This window comes from Opisthocomus hoazin, unplaced genomic scaffold, assembly GCF_030867145.1.
Source record: "Opisthocomus hoazin isolate bOpiHoa1 unplaced genomic scaffold, bOpiHoa1.hap1 HAP1_SCAFFOLD_118, whole genome shotgun sequence".
NCBI classification, from domain to species: Eukaryota; Metazoa; Chordata; class Aves; order Opisthocomiformes; family Opisthocomidae; genus Opisthocomus; species Opisthocomus hoazin.
This window is the reverse complement of record NW_027448931.1, coordinates 174,383-195,560: the sequence shown is the minus strand read 5'-3', so window position 1 is coordinate 195,560 and position 21,178 is coordinate 174,383. Positions and strand designations below refer to the sequence as shown.

The 21,178-nt window shown below is 64.7% G+C and overlaps 4 protein-coding genes across 4 annotated transcripts; all 4 read right to left on the bottom strand.

Moving 5' to 3' along the window:
* Positions 1–1,222: 1,222 nt before the first annotated feature.
* Positions 1,223–5,102, bottom strand: LOC142359837 (class I histocompatibility antigen, F10 alpha chain-like). The gene is made up of 7 exons (XM_075412219.1): positions 5,028–5,102; positions 3,466–3,729; positions 2,608–2,880; positions 2,258–2,530; positions 2,077–2,175; positions 1,896–1,922; positions 1,223–1,607 (listed from the first exon to the last, which is right to left on the bottom strand). Exons 1-7 carry the CDS (start codon positions 5,083–5,085, stop codon positions 1,564–1,566), a joined length of 1,038 nt encoding a protein of 345 aa, XP_075268334.1. The 5' UTR covers positions 5,086–5,102; the 3' UTR covers positions 1,223–1,563.
* Positions 5,103–7,698: 2,596 nt separating this feature from the next.
* Positions 7,699–13,193, bottom strand: LOC142359838 (HLA class II histocompatibility antigen, DM beta chain-like). Its single transcript, XM_075412221.1, has 6 exons — positions 12,959–13,193; positions 8,970–9,251; positions 8,243–8,527; positions 8,033–8,152; positions 7,888–7,923; positions 7,699–7,806 (listed from the first exon to the last, which is right to left on the bottom strand). The coding sequence occupies exons 1-6, from the start codon at positions 12,999–13,001 to the stop codon at positions 7,796–7,798; spliced, it is 777 nt and encodes a 258-aa protein (XP_075268336.1). The 5' UTR covers positions 13,002–13,193; the 3' UTR covers positions 7,699–7,795.
* A 55-nt stretch (positions 13,194–13,248) lies between these two features.
* On the bottom strand, positions 13,249–18,108 carry LOC142359839 (HLA class II histocompatibility antigen, DM beta chain-like). The gene is given in 8 exon segments (XM_075412222.1): positions 13,249–13,830; positions 14,187–14,214; positions 14,217–14,265; positions 14,267–14,301; positions 14,380–14,655; positions 15,741–15,900; positions 15,902–16,023; positions 16,110–18,108. Coding segments are annotated over 8 exon segments (1,353 nt in total). The 5' UTR covers positions 16,453–18,108; the 3' UTR covers positions 13,249–13,490.
* Positions 18,109–18,253: 145 nt separating this feature from the next.
* Positions 18,254–20,317, bottom strand: LOC142359834 (class II histocompatibility antigen, M alpha chain). The gene is given in 7 exon segments (XM_075412205.1): positions 18,254–18,332; positions 18,426–18,516; positions 18,518–18,552; positions 18,641–18,761; positions 18,763–18,900; positions 18,902–19,057; positions 20,189–20,317. Coding segments are annotated over 7 exon segments (675 nt in total). The 3' UTR covers positions 18,254–18,327.
* Positions 20,318–21,178: the final 861 nt, after the last annotated feature.

Genomic DNA, 21,178 nt, shown 5'->3' with positions numbered 1-21,178 from the left:
TGCCTGTCGCTTTGTTTCCCCCCTCTTTCCCCTTTAGAGCACTGAACAGCGTTGAACAGGGCTCGGTAGGCGCGGGCCACACCCCAGCACCTCGCGATCATTTGGGTCTCCCTGGAATTCCTGACATGGCAGCACGCTTCTTCCAAATATTCCACCAGTTTGTCAGCATCCCGCACTTGCGCAGGTTGAAGTCCCAAAACGCCGGGGGTGCCCACCATCCCCTGGGCATGTGCCCATGCCATCCCACACCCCCCTGCCCTCACAGCGACCCAGTCCCGGGGCAGGTATCTGCGCGATGCTGTGAGCTACTTGTTTCACCCTAAACAAGACCCGACACACACTCAGGAGACAGAACAATACAAACGTGCCAGCCCGAGGATACCAAGGACATTCAAATTCCCAAAAGCTCTTGGGACCGGCCAGAAGGAGAGAGCAGGGCTGAGAGAGTGGGGGGAAGCATCCCCTCCGGTTCTCCCCATAGAGCGGGGTCAATTATTGATCAATTCCCAGAGAGAGCACCCGAGGTATGGAAGTGACCGCAGCGCCGCATGCAAATACAAGCCCAATTCCATGGAATCACGGAATGCTTTGGGTTGGAAGGGACCTCAAAGCCCATCTGGTTCCAACCCCCCTGCCATCAGCACGGACATCTTCCACCAGCCCAGATTGCTCAGAGCTCCATCCAACCTGGCATTCAGCGGTTGCCTTTCTGGGCTGCCAGTGCACATCGCCGGCTCACGTCAAGCTTCTCATCCGCCAGGACCCTCAAGGCCTTACCCAGTGGTGTCATCATCTTCTAAATCAATATTCTGCAGTACAGCAAAACCGTAATCCCAATCCTTTTCCCAGAGGTGACAGACATCACCGGAGGGAACACCTACAGCAGGTGAGGGTTCACATACCACAGCCCTTTGGCCAAAGACAGCAACATTTTGACCACAGACCACTTAAATAACACAATAAATGCGTATACCAAATGATAACCAATTCAGAGAAAGTCAACACTTGCTGCTGGGCCCTGCCGTTATCCCCGCCCCACGCTTGGGTGCCAAATTTAATGTTATAGTTTGGCCAGCAACAGAAGGGCCACGCGGCCGCTCTATCACCCCTCCCCCCGCTGGGGTGGGGAGGAGAATGGAAAGAAAAAGGCAAAAACTCCTGGGTGGGGATAAGGGCAGAGTAACAGAACAGCAGACGAAGGGAACCGTAACAGCAACAACAATGAGCAGGAGAATATAAAAAATAAATAGCGCAATGGACAGAGCGACTCCCACCGACCAACGTCCAGCACGAACCGCGACTGAAAATTGACCCTGTCCTGGCCAAACCCAGGACATGCGGCCAAACCCAAGACAAGGTCCCAGCCCGGTGAGAGGGGAGGGGGCCACCTCTAGCCGCGTGCCGGTCCCTTGTGGAGTGATCAGGCTGGGATCCCTCCAGGGACAGGAGGAGGAGACAGCGTCACCCAGGGTCACCTCCTCGTCCCCAACTCTGCTCTGGGGACTCAGTGTCCCTCTTCCACAGCCTGGTGTTGCTCTGGGTCGCCCCGTCCATCCCCCGATCTCACACCGTACATCCAGACGAGCCGTCAGACCCCCGAGCCGAGCCTGCAAGACAGAAAAAGCCGTGAGCTGCCAGCGCCGTGCTCGCCACGGGCACAGTGCATGCAACAGGAGCCACGGCCACGCCGCAGGCACCTGGAGAGGAGGACGGTGCCGCAAGCGCCAGACAGGAGACACAGCCACTTCCACACGTACCCACCAAGGGGCTTTAAGGAGCGGTGGCACAGGGAAGATGGGGGGATCGGGAAATGCCGGCAGCAGCCAGAAACCAGAGCCCGGAGGCCGCGCCGGCACTGGGCAGTGGCTGCAGCCAGACCTGTTCCCGGTACTCACTTGGCGCCTTGTCGTAGTCCTTCTTCCCTGCAGAGAGAAAGAGGCATCAGCACCCACCACGCCTCCTCACTGGGCTTGGGGGCTCCCCAGAGCGCAGCAGCTCGTGCCCACGGCCCCTCCCGGCACCCCAGGCCCTGCCTTCCTCCCACACCCCTCTGCCTCGCCAGCCCCAGTGCTTTACCCGACTTCTGCTTCCACATGACGAATGCGGCGATGAGAGCCAGGACGGCGACGGCAACAGCCACCGCCGCCACGATGGTGAACCGGTTGGACTCCGTCTCTGGGGGACAGCAGGGCCGTGAGGAGGGGAAGGGGAACCCCCCCAGCCCACCGCTCCCCGTGCCCAAGCCCACGGGGCTCACCCCACGCGTGGAGGCCGGGCTCCAGCAGGCTGGCATGCTCCACGCGGCACCGGTACTTGTCCTTCTCCTCGGGATGGGCGTCGATGGACGCCCAGGTGTAGTAGGTGCCGTCGCTGTTGGGCGCGACGCTGCCCCACTCCGTCTCCTGGTCCCTGACCTCACCGTCCTTCAGCCAGCTGACGCTGATGGCCCGCGGGTAGAAGCCGTAAGCGCGGCAGGACAAGGTCAGGATCCCATCGGCCTCCTTCCCTGACACTCGGACCGTGGGCGGCTCTGGGGAGGGGGTGCTGCTGAGGGCTGGCACATGCACCCACGCTGGCCGGTCCCCGGGGTCCCCGTCTCGCCCTCACCTTTCCTCTCCAGCACTTTCTGCCCGTAGCTCATGTATTTCTTCAGCCACTCGATGCAGTCGTTCTGCAGGTAGTGCTTCCACCGCTTGGCTTCATCCTCATCCTCCCACTTCCTCTTGGTGATTTGCGCCACTGCGTCCACCGCGATGAACCCCGTCATGTCCTCGTCCAAGGCGATGAAGTCCCTCCCATCGTAGGCTTCCTGATAAAACCCCCTGGTGCTGCCGTCCTCCAGGAGGTCACAGCCGTACATGCGCTGCCACGTGTGAGCCCCTGAAACGCAACCAGGGAGATGGGGCTGGGGGGCTGCGGCAGCCCTGGGCCTTCAGTGGGGCACAGACCCCCCTGGCAGAGCCCCCTGCCCCACCCCTGCCTGAGGTGTGGGAGGATCGGGCACCGGCACGAGAGCTGCCCCCTGTCCTGGGGCTCGCAGCATGCAGGGTGTCACGTGAAGCCGTGACGCAGATGCCCTGCACCCAGAGCACAGCTGGGCTGGCACCCGGCCCCACGGCACGTGGGGACAGCGAGGGGCTGGGACAGGGTGGGGGGACCACCTCTGGCTCTGCGATGGGGGCGTTGAGCACCATGGGGAGGGCAAGTAGCTGGGAGTCCCTCTGGGGTTCCTGACTGCCGTGGGGCTGGCAAGCTGGGCTGGGAGCCCCTCTGGTTCTGGGAGTCTCAACTGCGGTGGGGCTGGTGAGGAGCTGGGATGGGGTGACTGGGAACCTCCCAGTAGTGTGGGGCAGGGCAGGATCTTGGAAGGGGGGGATGGGAACTCTGCCATCCCATGAAGCCCCGTCCCAGCCCCATGGACCCCTGTCACAGCCCCATGGAGCCCCCGTCCCAGCCCGCACTCACTCCCAGTCTGGTTGTAGCAGCCTCGCACTGTGACCAGGCTCACACGGGTGGTCTCCTGATTGCTCTTTCCGATCCTGGTCTGTCCATCCCAGTATTTCTGACCCAGATTGGCCGCCATCCAGTCTGCCCGGGGCACCGTCCTCCCCGTCTCGCTGTCGTAGTACGAGATGAGGTTCCCGTCCACGTACCCCGCAGCTACAAACTCGGGCACCCCCGGGCTGGGCTCCGCCACTGCGATGTGGAAGTAGCGCAGGGAGTGGGGCTCTGCGGGGAGAAAAGGAGGGGGGGGGGGGTGAGAGGTGGGGGGGGGGTACAGAGGAGGGGTACCTGGGGTGCAGCGACGGCTAGCGATGTTGGGCAGGGGTCCCAGAGGAGCAGATCAGGAGGGTGTTGGTGGGCAGCTTCAGCAGGGATGTGGCTTCTCAGGGGGGGATGTTGGGGAGCGAGGGGTATCCAGGAGGGGGGTCCTGGTTCGTTGGGAGCCCAGAGAGTCCCTGGTGTCACGGAAAGGGGGGTCCGGAGGATGGAAGACCTAGGAGGGGTGGTCCAGGGGGTCCCCAGTGCCAAGGAAAAGGGGAGTTGGGGGGTGGGAGATCCAAGAAGAGCTCTCCAGGGGGGTCCTGGTGTCAAGGAAAGCAGGGTCCGGGGGGTGTGAGACCAGGGAAGGGTGGTCCAGGAGGGTCACAGAATGGTAGGTGTTGGAAGGGACCTCTGTGGGTCATCTAGTCCAACCCTCCTGCCGAAGCAGAGTCACCTACAGTAGGTTGTAGAGGACCTTGTCCAGGCGGGGCTGGAATATTTCCAGTGAAGGAGACTCCACCACCTCCCTGGGCAGCCTGGGCCAGGGCTCCGTCACCCTCAGAGGGAAGAAGTTCTTCCTCATCTTCAGCTGGAGCTTCCTCTGCTTCAGTTTGTGCCCGTTGCCCCTTGTCCTGTCACTGGGCACCACTGAAAAGAGCTTGGCCCCATCCTCCTGACCCCCACCCTGCAGATATTTGTAAGCATTTCGAAGGTCCCCTCTCAGCCTTCTCTTCTCCAGGCTGAACAAGCCCAGCTCCCTCAGCCTCTCCTCATAGGAGAGATGTTCCAGTCCCCTCCTCATCCTCGTAGCCCTGCGCTGGACTCTCTCCAGTAGCTCCTCATCTTTCTTGAACTGGGGAGCCCAGCACTGGACACAGCACTGCAGACGGGGCCTCACTAGGGCAGTGTAGAGGTCAAGGAAAGCAGTTCCAGAGGAGCGGCTGGGACGGGGGTCCAGGGCGGGGGTCCCAGTGCCCAGGCAAGTGGGGTCCAGCAGGAGACCGGGCTGGGGGGCAATGGGACCTGACGGCAGGATGCTGGCACCAGTGGAGGGGGACAAGGGTGGTCGGAAAGGGAGGTCCGGTGGGGGGTCCCTGTGGCGGGGGGAGTTGCCTGTGCCCAGGGAAGCCGTGTCCAGGACCGTCCCGTTGCGCAGCGATGGAGGTAGGGACAAGAGTGGGGGGTTCCGGTGCCCAGAAAAGGGAGTAGAGGGGGGTCCCCAAGCCCGGGGGGGGGTCTCCCGGCTCCCCATCGGCTCTCACCGCTCGTCGCCCCAACGACGACCCCCAGCAGCAGCCCCAGCGCCCGGCCCGGCCCCATCGCGCTGCCCCGCTCCGCTCCCCTTCCCGCACTCCCACGGACGCTGCAACCGCGCCTCGCCCCGACTCGACCCCTCCTCCGAAAGCCACGCCCCCTCCCGCCATTGGCTCCCACATCGCCCGCCCGCCAATGGCAGCCTGAGCCGCCTCGGACGTCACCGGGCGCCGGGCAGATCCCGGCTCCGCAGGTTGGGAAAAGCGAAAGCGAAAGCGCCGGAGGCAGCACGGGGGGGGGGGGGGGGAAGGGGGGCAGGGAAGCCCCGGGAACACCCCCCCCCCCGGGACCCCCCGGGACCCCCTTCCCCCGGCAGGCTCGGCCCGGGACCCTCCCACGGGGCAGCAACCCCCGCACCCCCCCTCAGGGTCCCAGACCCTCCCCCGCACCCCATGCACCGCCTGTGTCCCCCCAGCGCGAGGTCACCCTGGGCCCCCCCAACCCACAGACACCCCCCGCCACCCCCGTCTTTGTCCCCTTCTGCCGGGGCACCCCGGGACGCCCCCGTCCTGCCCGCCCCGAGGGGGAATCCCGGCACCTGGCACCCCACATCTCCCCACGGCCTGGTTTGGCACCCACAGACTCACAGCATGGTGGGGGTCAGAAGGGACCTCTGTGGGTCACCCAGCCCAACCCCCTGCCGAAGCAGGGTCACCCAGAACTGGCTGCGCAGCACCGCGTCCATGAGGGTTTGAGTATCTCCAGAGAAGGAGACTCCACAAGGAGCCCGTTCCAGCGCGCCGTCACCCTCAAAGTAAAGCAGAAGTTCTTCCTTGGTCCTTTCCAACCACCCTCAATGCTTCTGGGATTCTGTAGGCACAGATGTGGCACTTCAGGACATGGTTTAGCTGGCACGGTGGTGTTGGGTTGACGGTTGGACTTCAGCATCTTAACAGGTTCTTTTCCAACCAACCTTAAGGATTCTATGAATGATTCTATGATTCATCTACAGCTGGAACGTCCTCTGCTTCAGTTTGTGCCCGTTGCCCCTTGTCCTGTCACTGGGCACCACTGGAAAGAGTCTGGCCCCGTCCTCCTGACACCCATCCTGAAGATATTTAGAAGGTCCCCTCTCATCTTCAGGCTGAACAAGCCCAGCTCCCTCAGCCTCTCCTGGTAGGAGAGATGTTCCAGTCCCCTCCTCATCCTCGCAGCCCTCCGCTGGACTCTCTCCAGTAGCTCCTCATCTTTCTTAAACTGAGTAGCCCAGCACTGGACCCAGCACTGCAGATGAGGCCTCACCAGGGCAGTGTAGAGGGGAAGGAGAACCTCCCTCGACCTGCTGGCCACACTCCTCTTGATGCACCCCTGAAGATCATTGGCCTTCTTGGCAGCCAGGGCACTCTGCTGGCTCAGGGTTGACCTGTCGTCCCCCAGCACTCCCAGGTCCCTCTCCACAGAGCTGCTCTCCAGCAGGTCCACCCCAAGCCTGTACTGGTGCATGGGGTTGTTCCTCCCCAGGTGCAGGACCCTGCACTTATCCCTCTTGAACTTCATTGGGTTCCTCTGTGCCCAACTCTCCAGCCTGTCCAGCTCTCGCTGGATGGCAGCACAGCCTGCCGGTGTATCACCAGAAGGTACACACCCAGCGTCCCTTGTTCCTGGTGTCCCTCGTACTGGCCATACTGCTCCTGCTGCCCCTCATTCCCAGTGTTCCTTGTTCCTGGTGTCCTTCATTCTGTTCATCCTGCTCCTGCTGTCCCTCGTTCCCAGTCTCCCTCATTCCTGGTGTCCCTCATACTGGCCATCCTGCTCCTGCTGTCCCTCGTTCCCAGTGTCCCTCATTCCTGGTGTCCCTCATACTGGTCATCCGGCTCCTGCTGCCCCTCTGTCCTGGGTTCGGCCAGGACAGGGTTAATTTTCACTGGGCTCCAGGAAGGGGCACAGCCGGGGGGTGGGGGCTGACCCCACCTGGCCAAACAGAGCCCAGTATTCCATACCATGTGCCGTCACGCTGGGTTCCGGTGGGGGGGAGCGGGACGGTGGGAACTGACTCGCGGCTCGGGAGCGCGCGGTGCCGGTCCTGTGTGGGAGAGCGGCTGTCTGGGTCGTGGGGTTTGTGTTGTGTTTTCTCCTCATCTGTATCGTTGTTGTTCCTGTTCCCTTTGTTTGCTGTTCTGTTAAGCTGCCCTTATCGCCACCCACTGCTTTCTGCCTGTTTCTTCCCATTCTCCTCCGCACCCCGGCGGGGGGAGGGGCGGCCGCATGGCGCTTTTGTTGCCGGCCGCAGCCAAACCATAACAACCCGGTATCACTTGTGCCCGGCTCCTCCTGTGCCCAGTGTCCCTCGTGCCCAGCGTCACTTCTACCCGCCATCACTCACACCCGGTGCCCCTCGTGCCCGGCATCCTCTCTGCCCAGCACAGCCCGTGCCCGGTGTCCCTGGTGCCTGGCATCGCTCGTGCCCTCCATCGCTTGCACGCGGTGCCCCTCATGCCCAGCATCGCTCGCGCTTGACGTCACTTGCGCCCGGTGCACGATGTCGCTCGTGCCCGGCGTCTCCTGTGCATGTGCCGTCGTCGCGTCCGGCCCCGCGCGTGCCACGCCACGAGTGTGTCCCCCCGCAGCCCTTCCCCTCCGTGTGACGACGCGGGACCCCCCCTGGACGACACCAACCCATCACCACTGAGCATCTTTATTGTTGGCACCGCGGCGTCACCTCCGGCGTGACGCGGGGGGGGCCGTCGGGGCCGGGAGGTCACCGTCCTGGGGGTCCTCAGATGCTGCCTGGGGGGGACACGGGGTGGCAGAAGGGGGGGACGCGCCCCTCGGGGACAGGGGATGGGGACGGGCTGGATGCGCCGTTACCTGCGGGGTAGCTGTCTCCGGGGAGGGGGGTGTAACCTGCAAGAGGGAGTAGAGCGGGTGAGGAGGGTCCGTGTCACCCCAGGTCACTGTCCCTGTCCCCCCCCCAGGTCACTGTCCCCATCCCCGCCCCTCCCCAGCCACTCACCCGGTGCCGGTGGCCTGGCCCGGTAGAGGTAGACGCCGGTGACGAAGAAGCCGAGCCCCAACGCCATCACCACGGTGGCCGCGGCCACCTTCAACGCCAACCCTGGGGACAAGCCGGGACCTGCGGGGACACGGCGGGGGGCGAGCAGTGACGCGGCGAGGACCCAGGCGTCCGGGTGGGGTTCTGTGTCCCCTCCCCACCCCAACTCACTCCAGTCCTCCAGGAGCGGCTGGTCCAGGCTGGCGTGCTGCACCGAGCACGTGAAGGTGTCCCCAGCTACCGGGGCCACCATCAAGGTCACCTGGGTCTGGTAGGTCCAGTCGCCGTTGGGGATGGCGGAGATGGCAGGGTGGTCGCCGCGCCCCACCACGTCCCCGTTGCGCAGCCAGATGACGGTCACCTCGGCCGGGTAGAAGCCCCAGACGTGGCAGGTGAGGAGGATGGGCGCCCGGGCGTTGCCCGTCTTGGAGGGGACGATGCGGGCTTGGGGCGGCGCTGGAGCGGGGGAGGGGGGGACGGTCAGGGCCGGGGGGACCCCCCTCCCCGCCCCGGGCGATGTCCCCCTGCGATGTCCCCATGCAACACAACGTCTCTGTGCAAGGCTCCATCCAACGTCCCCATCCAATGTCCCCATCCAACGTCCCCATGCAACGTCCCCATGCAACGTCCCCATCCAACGTCCCCACCCAACGTCCCCATCCAACATCCCCATGCAACGTCCCCATCCAACGTCCCCATGCAACGTCCCCATGCAACGTCCCCATCCAACGTCCCCACCCAACGTCCCCATCCAACGTCCCCACCCAACGTCCCCATCCAACATCCCCATGCAACGTCCCCATCCAACGTCTCCATGCAACCTTCCGACACAGCACCCCCGACGCAGCACCCAACACCACATCCCCCTCACGTGACGCCCCCCACCCCGGGGGCTCACTCCGCCGCCGCGCCGTGGAGCTCCAGAAGTGGGTGGCCAGCTGGTGGCACGCCCGGCGCCGGGCCTCGGCGCGCTGTCCCCAGGCCGTGTCATTGTTGAGTTTGGAGGCCACCGAGGCGGCGAACTTGTGGAGCAGCCCCCAGTCGCAGGGGACGAAGCGCCGGGCGTCGGGGTCGTAGCAGACCAGCGGGTTCTTGTTGAAGACGACGGCGAAGTTGAAATCCAGGACGGAGCCGTTGGCCGCCAGCGGGCAGGAGCTGGCCACGTGCACCAGGAAGGCGCCTACGAGGGGGGCGCGGGGGTCGGCGGCGTCTCCTGGGTGCCTCTGGCCATCCTCGTGTCTCTAACCATGGCCGTCTGTCCCCATCCCTCCATCCATCCCCAGCCCACCATCCGTCCCCACCCATCTCTGTCCATCCCTGTCCCTCCATCCATCTCATCTGCACCTCTCCGTCCAGCCCTCCATCCATCCCCAGCCCACCATCCATCCCCACTCATCTGTGTCCATCCCGTCCCTCCATCCATCTCATCTCCACCTCTCCATCCCTCCATCCATCCCCATCCATCTCTATCCATCCCCATCCATCTCTATCCATCCCCATCCATCTCTGTCCATCCCCATCCCTCCATCCATCTCATCTCCACCTCTCCGTCCATCCCTCCATCCATCCCCAGCCCACCATCCATCCATCCCCATCCATCTCTGTCCATCTCCATTCCTCCATCCATCTCATCTCCACCTCTCTGTCCAGCCCTCCATCCATCTCCATCCACTTCCATCCACCTCCATCCCTCTCTATCCATCCCCATCCATCCTCATCCCTCCATCCATCTCATCTTCACCTCTCCATCCATCCCACCATCCATCCCCATTCCATCCCCATCCATCCCTGTGCCTCCATCCATCTCATCTTCACCTCTTCATCCATCCCTCCCTCCATCCCCATCCCACCATCCATCCCCGTCCATCTCTGTCCACCCCTGTCCCTCCATCCATCTCATCTCCACCTCTCCATCCAGCCCTCCATCCATCCACAGCCCACCATCCATCCCCATCCGCCTCTGTCCATCCCCATCCATCCTCATCCCTTCATCCATCTCATCTCCACCTCTCCGTCCATCCCTCCATCCATCCCCATCCACCTCCAACCACTCCTATCCATTCCCACCCCTCCGTCTGTCCTCCCCCCTCCATCCAACCCCAGCCTTCCCTTCTCCTTCCTCCCTTTATCCATCTCCACCCAAGCACATCTCTCCATCCATCTCCATCTCTTCATCTGCTCCCCATCTTTCCCCATCCCTCCATCCATCTCCATCCTTCCATTCATCTCCTCATCCCTCCATCCATCCCTCCTTCTGTCCTCATCTCTCCATCCATCCTCATCCCTTCATCCATACCTATCTCCCCATCCCTCCATCCATCTCCGTCCCTCCACCCTTCCCCATCTCCCCATCTTTCCATCCATCCCCATCCTTCCATCCATCCCCTCCACTCCATCCATCTCCATCTCCCCATCCCTCCATCCACCTCCACCCATCCCCCCCCCGTCTCTCTCCACTCCCCTCCATCCCCTTGGCCCCAGCTGCCCCCCACATCCCCCCCCCACCATGTTGCCCCCTCACTTGGCCCCCTCTTGGGTCAGTCCCCAACCCCCCCCAGAGTGTCCTGGGGTCCCCGTGGGGTCACCCAGCAGCCTGGGGACAGAGACAGCGACCCCCCCCCCAAACCATCTTCAGGGGCTTGTGGGGCAGAGCCCCCCCCCAACTATTCCTGGGATTCTGCAATTCTGAGCCCCCCAACCCATCCCGATCATCCAACAGGGGTGAGACCCCCCCAGGATGTCCCCACAGCCCCCCCAAACCACCCCATGAGACCCTCATGGTTGAGCCCCTCCCCACCCAATGGTCCCCAGCATCCCATAGGGCTGAGCCCCCCAGACCATCCCTGGGGTCCCAGGGGCCTGAGCCCCCCCAAAAACATCTCTGGGGTCCTGCAAGGCCGAGCCCCCCCAAAGCATCCTGGGTCCCACAGGGCTGAGCCCCCCCAGACTGTCCCCAAGGTCCCATGGGACTGCCCCTCCCCCCAGCTGTGCCTACCATCCAACAGGGCTGAGCCCCCCCAAGCCACCCCGGGGTCCCATGGGGCTGAGCCCCCCCCTAAACTATCCCCACGGTTTCACAGGGCTGAGCCCCCCCAAACCATCCCCGGGGTCCCCTGCAGCTGAGCCCCCCCAAGCCATTCCCAGGGTCCCGTGGGGCTGAGCCCCCCCCAAACCATCCTTGGGGTCTCGTGGGGCTGAGCCCCCCCAGACTGTCCCCAAGGTCCCGAGGGGCTGAGCCCCCCCTAAACAATCCCTGGGGTCCCACAGGGCTGAGCCCCCCCAAACCATCCCTGGGGTCCCCTGCAGCTGAGCCCCCCCCCTCCCATCCCCAGGGCCCCACAGGGCTGAGCCCCCCAAAACCATCCCTGTGGTCCCACAGGGCTGAGCCCCCCAAGACTGTCCCCAGTGTCCCATGGGACTGTCCCCTCCCAGACTGTCCCTACCATCCAACAGGGCTGAGACCCCCCCCCACTGTCCCCAAAGTCCCATGGGGCAGAGCCCCCCCAACTATCCCCGGGGTCCCACGGGGCTGAGCCCCCCCAAACCATCCCTGCGGTCCCACAGGGCAAAGCTCCCCCAACCCATCCCCAACGTCCTGCAGGGCTGAGCCCCCCCAAACCATCCCTGGGGTCCCGCGGGGCTGAGCCCCCCCCATGCCCCCCTCTGGGTCCCTCAGGTCTGAGCCCCTCCCTAAACCATCCCTGGGGTCCCGCGGGGCTGAGCCCCCCCAAATCACCCTTGGGGTCCCACAGGGCTGAGACCCCCCCAGGCTATCTTCAAGGTCTCTCAGAACTGAGCCCCCCCCCCCCCAAACCATCCCTGGGGTCCCACACGGCTGAGACCCCCCAACCCACCCCCAGGTCCCGTGAGGCTGAGCCCCCCCTAACCCACCGTCAGGGTCCCACAGGGCAGAGCCCCCCCCAGATCACCCTTGGGATCCCACAGGGTTGAGCCCCCCCCAACCCATCCCTGGGGTTCCACAGGGCTGAGCCCCCCCAGACACCCCCAGGGTCCCCACAGGGCCGAGCCCCCCCTAAACCATCCCTGAGGTCCCGTGGGGCTGAGCCCCCCCGAAGGCACCCCCAGGGTCCCGGGAGGCTCAGCCCCCCCAAACCATCCCCGGGGTCCCGTGGGGCTGAGCCCCCCCCAAGCCCCCCTCAGGGTCCCACAGGGCTGAGCCCCCCCCAAACCATCCCTGGGGTCCCACAGGGCTGAGACACCCCCCCCCCCCAAGTTCCCCTCAGGGTCCCACAGGGCTGAGCCCCCCCTAAACCATCCCCGGGGTCCCACAGGGCTGAGCCCCCCCTAAATCATCCCCGGGGTCCCATGAGACTGAGCCCCCCCCCAAGCCCCCCTTGGGGTCCCGTGGGGCTGAGCCCCCCCCCAAACCATCCCTGGGGTCTCGCAGGGCTGAGCCCCCCCCAACCCACGTCAGGGTCCCGCAGGGCTGAGCCCCCCCGAAAACCATCCCTGGGGTCCCATGAGGCTGAGCCCCCCTCAAGCCCCCCTCGGGGTCCCTGAGGGCTGAATCCCCCCCCCCCAAACCATCCCTGGGGTCCCACAGGGCTGAGACCCCCCCAAGTCCCCCTTGGGGTCCCTGAGGGCTGAATCCCCCCCCCCCAAACCATCCCTGGGGTCCCACAGGGCTGAGACCCCCCCCAGGCCACCCCCGGTTCCCACAGGGCAGAGCCCCCCAAAACCATCCCTGGGGTCCCTCAGCTCTGAGCCCCCCCCAAGCCCCCCTCGGGGTCCCTGAGGGCTGAACACCCCCCCAACCCACCCCCGGGGTCCCGTAGCTCTGAGCCCCCCCAGCCGCACCCCGGTGTCCCGCAGGGCGAACCCCCCCCGCCCCCCCCATTGCCCCCCCCCCCCCCCCCGCGTCCCCACCTGCCCCCCGGCCCCCCAGGGCCAGGCCCAGCAGCAGCAGCATGGCGGGGTGGGTGCGGGGGTCTCCAGCCGCTCTCTGCCCCCCCCGCCCCGCACCCCACGGCCCCGCACCCCACCCGGGGGGGGCCGTCGGGCACCCAATGCGGGGCCGCGCCCGAGCGGCGTCACCCGTTGCCGGAGCACGAGGCGCGCGTGGCCGCCACCAGCGGGAGATGGCGCGGGGCACGGGGGTCCCCCCCCCGCTGCCACCTCCGTGGGGACCCTGCTGGGACACCCCCCCCCCCCCACAAAACCCGGGCTGGGGACCCAGGGGTCCGGGCTGGCGGCACCCCGGGGGTCCGCGGCCCCCCCCAGACACCGCTTCCGCGGGCAGCGCTGAGCCCCTCCCAGTAAGCCCTCTGCCTCCGAACTGGGAGCACTGGGACCCGCGCACCCGCGAGAGGGGTCGCCAGGGACGAAGCCATTCGGGGATGGGGGTCACAGGTGGGTTTATGGGGGGGGGGGGCTGAGGGTGACACCCCACCCCCCCCCATCAGGGCTGGGAGCTCAGAATTTGGTCACTGCGTGGCCACGCGCGTCCGCGGAGGGGCCGGGGACGGGGACCGGGACCAGGACCAGGACCGGGACCAGGATGGAGACCAGGACCAGGACCAGGACCAGGACCGGGACCAGGATGGAGACCAGGACCAGGACCAGGACCAGGACCGGGACCAGGATGGAGACCAGGACCAGGACCAGGACCGGGACCAGGACCGGGATGGAGACCAGGACCAGGACCAGGATGGAGACCAGGACCAGGACCAGGACCAGGACCAGGATGGAGACCAGGACCAGGACCAGGACCAGGACTGGGACCAGATCCAGGACCAGGAACAGGATGGAGACCAGGACCAGATCCAGGACCATATCCAGGACCAGGACGAGGACCAGGACTGAGACCAAACCCAGGACCAGATCCAGGGCCAGGATTAGGACTGGGACCAGATCTAGAACCAGGACCAGGACCAAGACCAGGTCCAGAACCAGGACAAGAACCAGGACCAGTATCAGGACCAGGACCAGAACCAGGACAAGAACCAGGACCAGAACCAGTACCAGGACCGGGTCCAGAACCAGGACCAGGACCTGGCAGACAGAAGACGACGAATTAGGGTCACCCCTGGTTCACAGCGGGTGCCATCTCGTGTCCCCCCCCGTGCCACACGCGTGTCCCCACGCCTGTCCCTCACCCGGAGCCTGCCGGCAGTAGCTGAAGGACCAGCGGCGAAGACCACCAGCCCCAGGGTCATGATCACCACCGCCACCGACCACCTTCACCGTCAACCCCGGGGACAAGCCGGGCCCTGGGGGGACAGAGCGGCCGCGCTGAGCCATCGGGGACCCCGGCGTCCGCGTGCTGCGTCCCCACCACCCGCGCTCACCCCAGTGCTTCCGCAGCGGCCGGTCCAGGCCGGCGTGCTGCACCGAGCACGTGAAGGTGTCCCCGGCCTCGGCGGTGACGGTGACGGTGGCCCGCGTCTGGTAGGTCCAGTCGCCGTTGGGCAGGACCTCGGCGGCGGCGGTGGCCACCGCGTCCCCGTTGCGCAGCCACAGGACGGTCACCGCGGCGGGGTAGAAGCCCCAGACGTGGCAGGTGAGGAGGACGGCGTTGGGGGTGCGGGGGAGGGAGACGGCGGCGATGCGGGCTTGGGGGGGTGCTGGGGGGGAGGGGCGGTCAGTGACGGGGATGGTCCCCTCCTCATCCCCGATGTCCCCGTGCAGCGTCCCCGTGCAACAGCCCCACGCGTTCCCCATCCAACGTCCCCGTGCATCCCCCATCCAACGTCCCCATCCAACGTCTCCATCCAACGTCCTCGTGCAATGTCCCCATGCAACGTCCCCATGCGACGTCCCCATCCAACGTCCCCATGCGACGTCCTCCTGCATTCCCCATCCAACGTCCTCGTGCAACGTCCTCGTGCACTCCCCCACCAACCCCATCCAACGTCCTCGTGCAACGTCCTCCTGCATTCCCCATCCAACGCCCCATGCAACGTCCCCCATGCAACGTCCTCCTGCATTCCCCACCCAACGTCCTCGTGCAACGTCCTCCTGCATTCCCCATCCAACGCCCCATGCAATGTCCCCGTGCATCCACCATCCAATGCCCCCACCCAACGTCCCCATGCAAGGTCCTCGTGCAACGTCCCCGTGCAACGTCCTCATGCATTCCCCCACCAACCCCATCCAATGCCCCCATCCAACGCCTCGTGCAATGTCCCCAATGCAACGTCCCCATCCAACATCCCCGTGCAACGTCCTTGTGCAACAGCCCCACGCGTTCCCCATCCAACTCCCCATCCAACGTCCTCGTGCCAACGTCCTGATGCATTCCCCATCCAATGCCTCATCCAACGCCCTGTGCAGCGTCCTCGTGCAACGTCCTCCTGCATTCCCCATCCAACGTCCCACACAAAGCCCCATCCAACCCCTCATGCAACGTCCCCATGCAAGGTCCTCCCGCATTGCCCACCCAACGCCCTACACAACGCCCCATGCAAACGAAGTCCCCGTGCAACGTCCCCATGCGTTCCCCATGACAACGTCCCCATCCATCACCCCATCCATCACCCCATCCAATGTCCCCGTGCAACGACCCCCATGCATTCCCCATCCAACGTCCCCATCCATCACCCCATCCAACGTCCCTGTGCAACGTCCTCAGCCGCATTGCCCACTCAACGTCCCATCCAACGTCCCCGCGCAGCGCTTCGTGCGACGCCCCCCACCCCGGGGGCTCACTTCCGCCGCCGCGCCGTGGAGCTCCAGAAGTGGGTGGCCAGCTGGTGGCACGCCTGGCGCCGGGCCTCGGCGCGCCGTCCCCAGGCCGTGTCGTTGTTGAGGTTGGAGGCCACCGTGGCGGCGACGCCGCGGAGCAGCCCCCAGTCGCAGGGGACGAAGCGCCCGGGCGTCGGGGTCGTAGCAGACCAGCGGGTTCTTGTTGAAGACGATGGTGAAGCTGAAGGCCAGCACGAGCCGTTGGCCACCAGCGGGCAGGAGCTGGGCCACGTGCACCAGGAAGGCGCCTACGAGGGGGGCGGCGGGGTCGGCCGCCGGCCCCGGGGTTGGACCCCCCCGCCCCGCTGCACCCCGGCGTCCCCCCGATTCCCACCTGCCCCCCGGCAGCTCAGCGCCAGCCCCAGCACCCCCAGCGCCCGCATGGCCGGCGACGGGTGCCGGGTGGGCGAGCTCCGGGCTCTCCCTGTGTCACGCTGCCTTCCTCCAGCTCCTTCCTCCTCCTCCTCAGGGCTTGGCCGCAGGGGTTTGGTCCCGGAGCCCCACGTCACCGGCGATGGGCGAAGCCAAGCGGACTGTGCCCCGGGGCTGGGCTTGGCACGCGGGAAGCCGGCGTGTCCCTTCCCGGCAGGGAAACTGAGGCACGGCTGTGCGGGATGGCTCTCTGGGGTGCGGTCCAGCTGAACCCCAATATCAGACAGTGGAGAAGCCACCACCATGGCCGCCTCCCACCCCTTCCCAGTGGGGAAACTGAGGCACGCCGGTCAGGGATGGCTCTCTGGGGTGGGGGACGCAATCCAGCTCAACGCCCAGTATGAGACAGTGGAGAAGACACTGCCGCATCCTCCCTGCGGCCACCTCCCACCCTTTCCCAGTGGGGAAACTGAGGCACGGCTCTTGGCGACAGCTCTTTGGGAAGTGTGAGCCGGCTGAACCCCCAATATTGGACAGCAGAGAAGCCACCACCACGGCCGCATCCCACCCTTCCACTCTTTCATGGCGGGGAAACTGAGGCACGGCTCTGGGGGTGGCTCTTTGGGAGGGGGGTATGACCCAGCCAAACCCCTATATCAGCCAGCAGAGAAGCCCCTGCTTCGGCCACCTCCTGTCCTTCCCCAGAGGGGAAACTGAGGCACGGCTCTGGGCGTGGCCCTGGAGGGGTTGCGATCCAGCCCAACCCCAGTATCAGACAGCGGGGAAGCCACTGCTGCAGACTCCTCCCACCCCCTCCCAGTGGGGAAACTGAGGCACGGCTCTTGGTGCCTCTTTGGGGGTCGACTCCGCTGAACCCCAATACAAGACAGCGGAGAAGCACCACCATGGCTGCCTCCCACCCCCTTCCCAGTGGGGAAACTGAGGCATGGCGCTGGGGGCGGCTCTTTGAGTGAGGGGGGGGGAAGAGATGCAGCTGAACCCCAGTATCAGACAGCGTGGAAGCCACTGCTGCAGCCTCCTCCACCCCTTGGCAGCGGGGAAACTGAGGCACGGCTGTGGGGGTAGCTCTTTGGGAGGGGGGTATGACCCAGCCAAACCCCTATATCAGCCAGCAGAGAAGCCCCTGTTTCGGCCACCTCCTGTCCTTCCCCAGAGGGGAAACTGAGGCACGGCTCTGGGGGTGGCCCTGGAGGGGTTGCGATCCAGCCCAACCCCAGTATCAGACAGCGGAGAAGCCACCACTGTGTCCCTGCCACGGCCACCTCCCGCTCTTCCACCTTTGCCAGTGGGGAAACTGAGGCACGGCTCTTGGTGACTCTTTGGGGTGCGACCCAGCTGAACCCCAATACAAGACAGTGGAGAAGCCACCACCATGGCCGCCTCCCACCCCTTCCCAGCGGGGAAACTGAGGCACGGCTCTCGGGGTGGCTTTTGGGGGGGGGATGTGATCCAGCTGCACCCCAATATCAGGCAGCGGAGAAGCCACTGCTGCAGCCACCTCTTGGCAGTGGGGAAACTGAGGCACGACTCTTGGTGACTCCTTGGGGCACGATCCAGCCCAACCCCCTTATCAGACAGCAGAGAAGCCACCACCATGGCCGCCTCCCACCCCTTCCCAGTGGGGAAACTGAGGCATGGCTCTGGGGCGACTCTTTGGGGTGCGACCCAGCTGAACCCCAATACAAGACAGTGAGAAGCCACCACCATGGCTGCCTCCACCCGTTCCCAGCGGGGAAACTGAGGCACAGCTCTTGGTGACTCCTTGGGGCGCGACCCAGCCCAACCCCAAGATCAGGCAGCAGAGAAGCACCACCATGTCCACCTCCCACTCCCTCCCAGTGGGGAAAACTGAGGCACGGCTCTGGGGTTGGCTCTTGGGGGTGCGACCTCGCTGAACCCCAGTATCAGCTGACAGAGAAGCCACCACCATGTCCACCTCCCACCTCTTCCCAGTGGGGAAACTGAGGCACGGCTCTTGGTGACTCCTTGGGGCGCGACCCAGCCCAACCCCAGTATCAGCCAGCAGAGAAGCCCCCCCTCCCGGGCCGCCTCCCCCCCACGCCGCAGACGGACGCGGACGCCGGCCCCCCACGAGCCGTTTAATCGCCGCCATCTTCCCTCGTCCTCCGCTCGACGCCGGCCTCCGCTGCGTCCCGCGCTCAGCCTGGGGAGGGGCAGCAGCGGGGGGTTGGGGACAGCCCCCTCCTCACCCCCACCCCCAGCCCCAGCCCCACGCGGCCCCGCGTGCCGGCCGTACCGCGGGCGCTGCGCCGCGCCAGCAGGACCATGGCGATGCCCAGCAGGGCCAGGAGGCCGCCCAGAGCCATGGCGGCCCCGCACAGCGCCGTCTCCCAGCTCCTCGGTGGGGACGGGGTTCTGGGGCACTGCAGGGTGGGGGGGGACACCAAGGGTGGGGTCACCACCGCGGCCCGGTGTCCCCCTGTGTCCCCCCACCCCGGCCCCGGCGCTCACCCCAGTAGGCGATGACGGAGGCGTTGTCCCCTTCGCGGGTGACGATGCAGGTGTAGATGTCGCCGGTGGTGGGCGTCACCTCCAGGTAGGAGAAGCGGACGAAGGCCAGGTCGTCCGTGGGGGGTGTACTGGGTGTCGGTGACCCCCTGGGTGACGGGGATCCCGTCCAGCTGCCAGGCGATCTCCACCGCCGGCGGGAAGACGTTGCCCACCATGCAGACCAGCGTGTTGGGTTCGCCCAACACCGGCGGTCGCAGCAGGGAAGACGTCGGCCACGGGGACGCCTGCGGCGGGCGAGAAGGGACGGGGTGGGGTGGAACCAAAGGATCGTTTGGGTGGGAAGGGACCTTGAAGGTCACCTACACCGCGAGCAGGGACACCTCCAACCAGACCAGGTAGCTCAAAGCCTTGTCCATAGCATCACAGAAGGTTTTGGGTTGGAAGGGACCTTTGAAGGGTCCTCAGCTTTGTGGGACCTCATCTACACCATGAGCAGGGACATCTCCAACCAGATCAGGTTGCTCAAAGCCCTGCCCATCACATCATAGAAGAGTTTGGGTTGGAAGCGACCTCTGCAGGGTCCTCACCTTTGGTGGGACCTCATCTACACCATGAGCAGGGACATCTCCAACCAGATCAGGTTGCTCAAAGCCCTGCCCATCGCATCACAGAAGAGCTTGGGTTGGAAGGGACCTCTGCAGGGTCCTCAGCTTTGATGGGACCTCATCTACACCATAAGCAGGGACATCTCCAACCAGATCAGGTTGCTCAAAGCCCTGCCCATCACGTCACAGAAGAGTTTGGGTTGGAAGGGACCTTTGAAGGGTCCTCAGCTTTGACAGGACCTCATCTACACCATGAGCAGGGACATCTTCAACCAGACCAGGTTGCTCGAAGCCCTGCCCATCACGTCACAGAAGAGTTTGGGTTGGAAGAGACCTTTGAAGAGTCCTCAGCTTTGACAGGACCTCATCTACACCATGAGCAGGGACATCTCCAACCAGACCAGGTTGCTCGAAGCCCTGCCCATCGCATCACAGAAGAGCTTGGGTTGGAAGGGACCTCTGCAGGGTCCTCAGCTTTGATGGGACCTCATCTACACCATGAGTAGGGACATCTCCAACCAGACCAAGTTGCTCAAAGCCCTACTCATCACGTCACAGAAGAGTTTGGGTTGGAAGGGACCTTTGAAGGGTCCTCAGCTTTGACAGGACCTCATCTACACCATGAGCAGGGACATCTCCAACCAGATCAGGTTGCTCAAAGCTCTCTCCATAGGGTCACAGAGAGTTTGGGTTGGAAGGGACCTCTGAAGACCATCCGGTCCAAGCCCCCTGCCATGGGCAGGGACCCTTTCCACCAGCCCAGGGTGCTCAAAAGCCCCGTCCAACCTGGCCTTGAACACTTCCAGGGATGAGGCATCTCCAACCTGACTGGGCAACCTCTTTCAGGGTCTCGCCACCCTCGTCGTGAAGAATTTCTTCCTTAAATCTTGCCCAAATTTCTCTTTTTTGCCTTAAAACCATTCCCCCCTCGCCCTATCGCTACGGGTCCTATCAAAAACTGAAGGGCCACCAGGAGGTCTCCTGGAGCCTTCCTCTCCTCCAGGCTGACCAACCCCAACTCTCTCAGCCTCTCGTCATAGCAGAGGTGTCTCAGCTCTTGGGTCATCTTCATGGCTTCCTCTGGACCCGCTCCACCAGGTCCTTCATGTCCTGAGGAGCCCCTGGACGCAGGGACTCCAGGTGGGGTCTCACCAGAGTAGAGGGGGAGCATCGCTGCTGGGTCATGTTGAGCTTCTCATCAACCGAGTCCTTCTCACCCTCTGTCCCTTCATCCCCCCAGCCCGTGTCCATGTCTGGAGTTGCCCTGACCTGGGTGCTGCAGGACCTTGCACTTGGCCTGGTTGAACCTCATGACGTTCCCCTGGGCCCCCCTGTCCCAGGCCCCCTCTGGATGCATCACTTCTCTCCAGAGCATCAACCCCACCACTCAGCTTGGGGTCACCTCCAAAGCCACTGAGGGTACCCTCGATCTCACCAGCTACGTGGCTGATGAAGATATGGAACAGTACTGGTCCCAGTATGGATCCCTGAGGAGCACCACTGGTTACTGGTCTCCATCCAGACATGGAGCCATTGACCATGACTCTCTGGACGCCACCCACCCCCCAATTCCTGATCCACCCAATGGTCTGGCCATCGACTCCTTCCAACTCAGAGAGGAGGACCTGGTGGAGGACCAGGTCAGAGGGATGGTGGTGGCACATGTCATCGATGATGATATGGAACCACACTGGTCCCAGTATGGACTGCAGAGGGACACCACGGGTCACTGGTCTCCATCTGGACATGGAGCTGTTGTCCATGACTCTCTGGGATGCCACTATCCACCCAATTCCTGATCCACCCAATGTCCAACTGGAGAGAGGAGGACATTGTGGAGGACCAGGTCAAAGGGAAGGTGGTGGCACTCGTCATCGATGATGATATGGAACCATACTGGTCCCAGTATGATCCCTGAGGAGCACCACTGGTA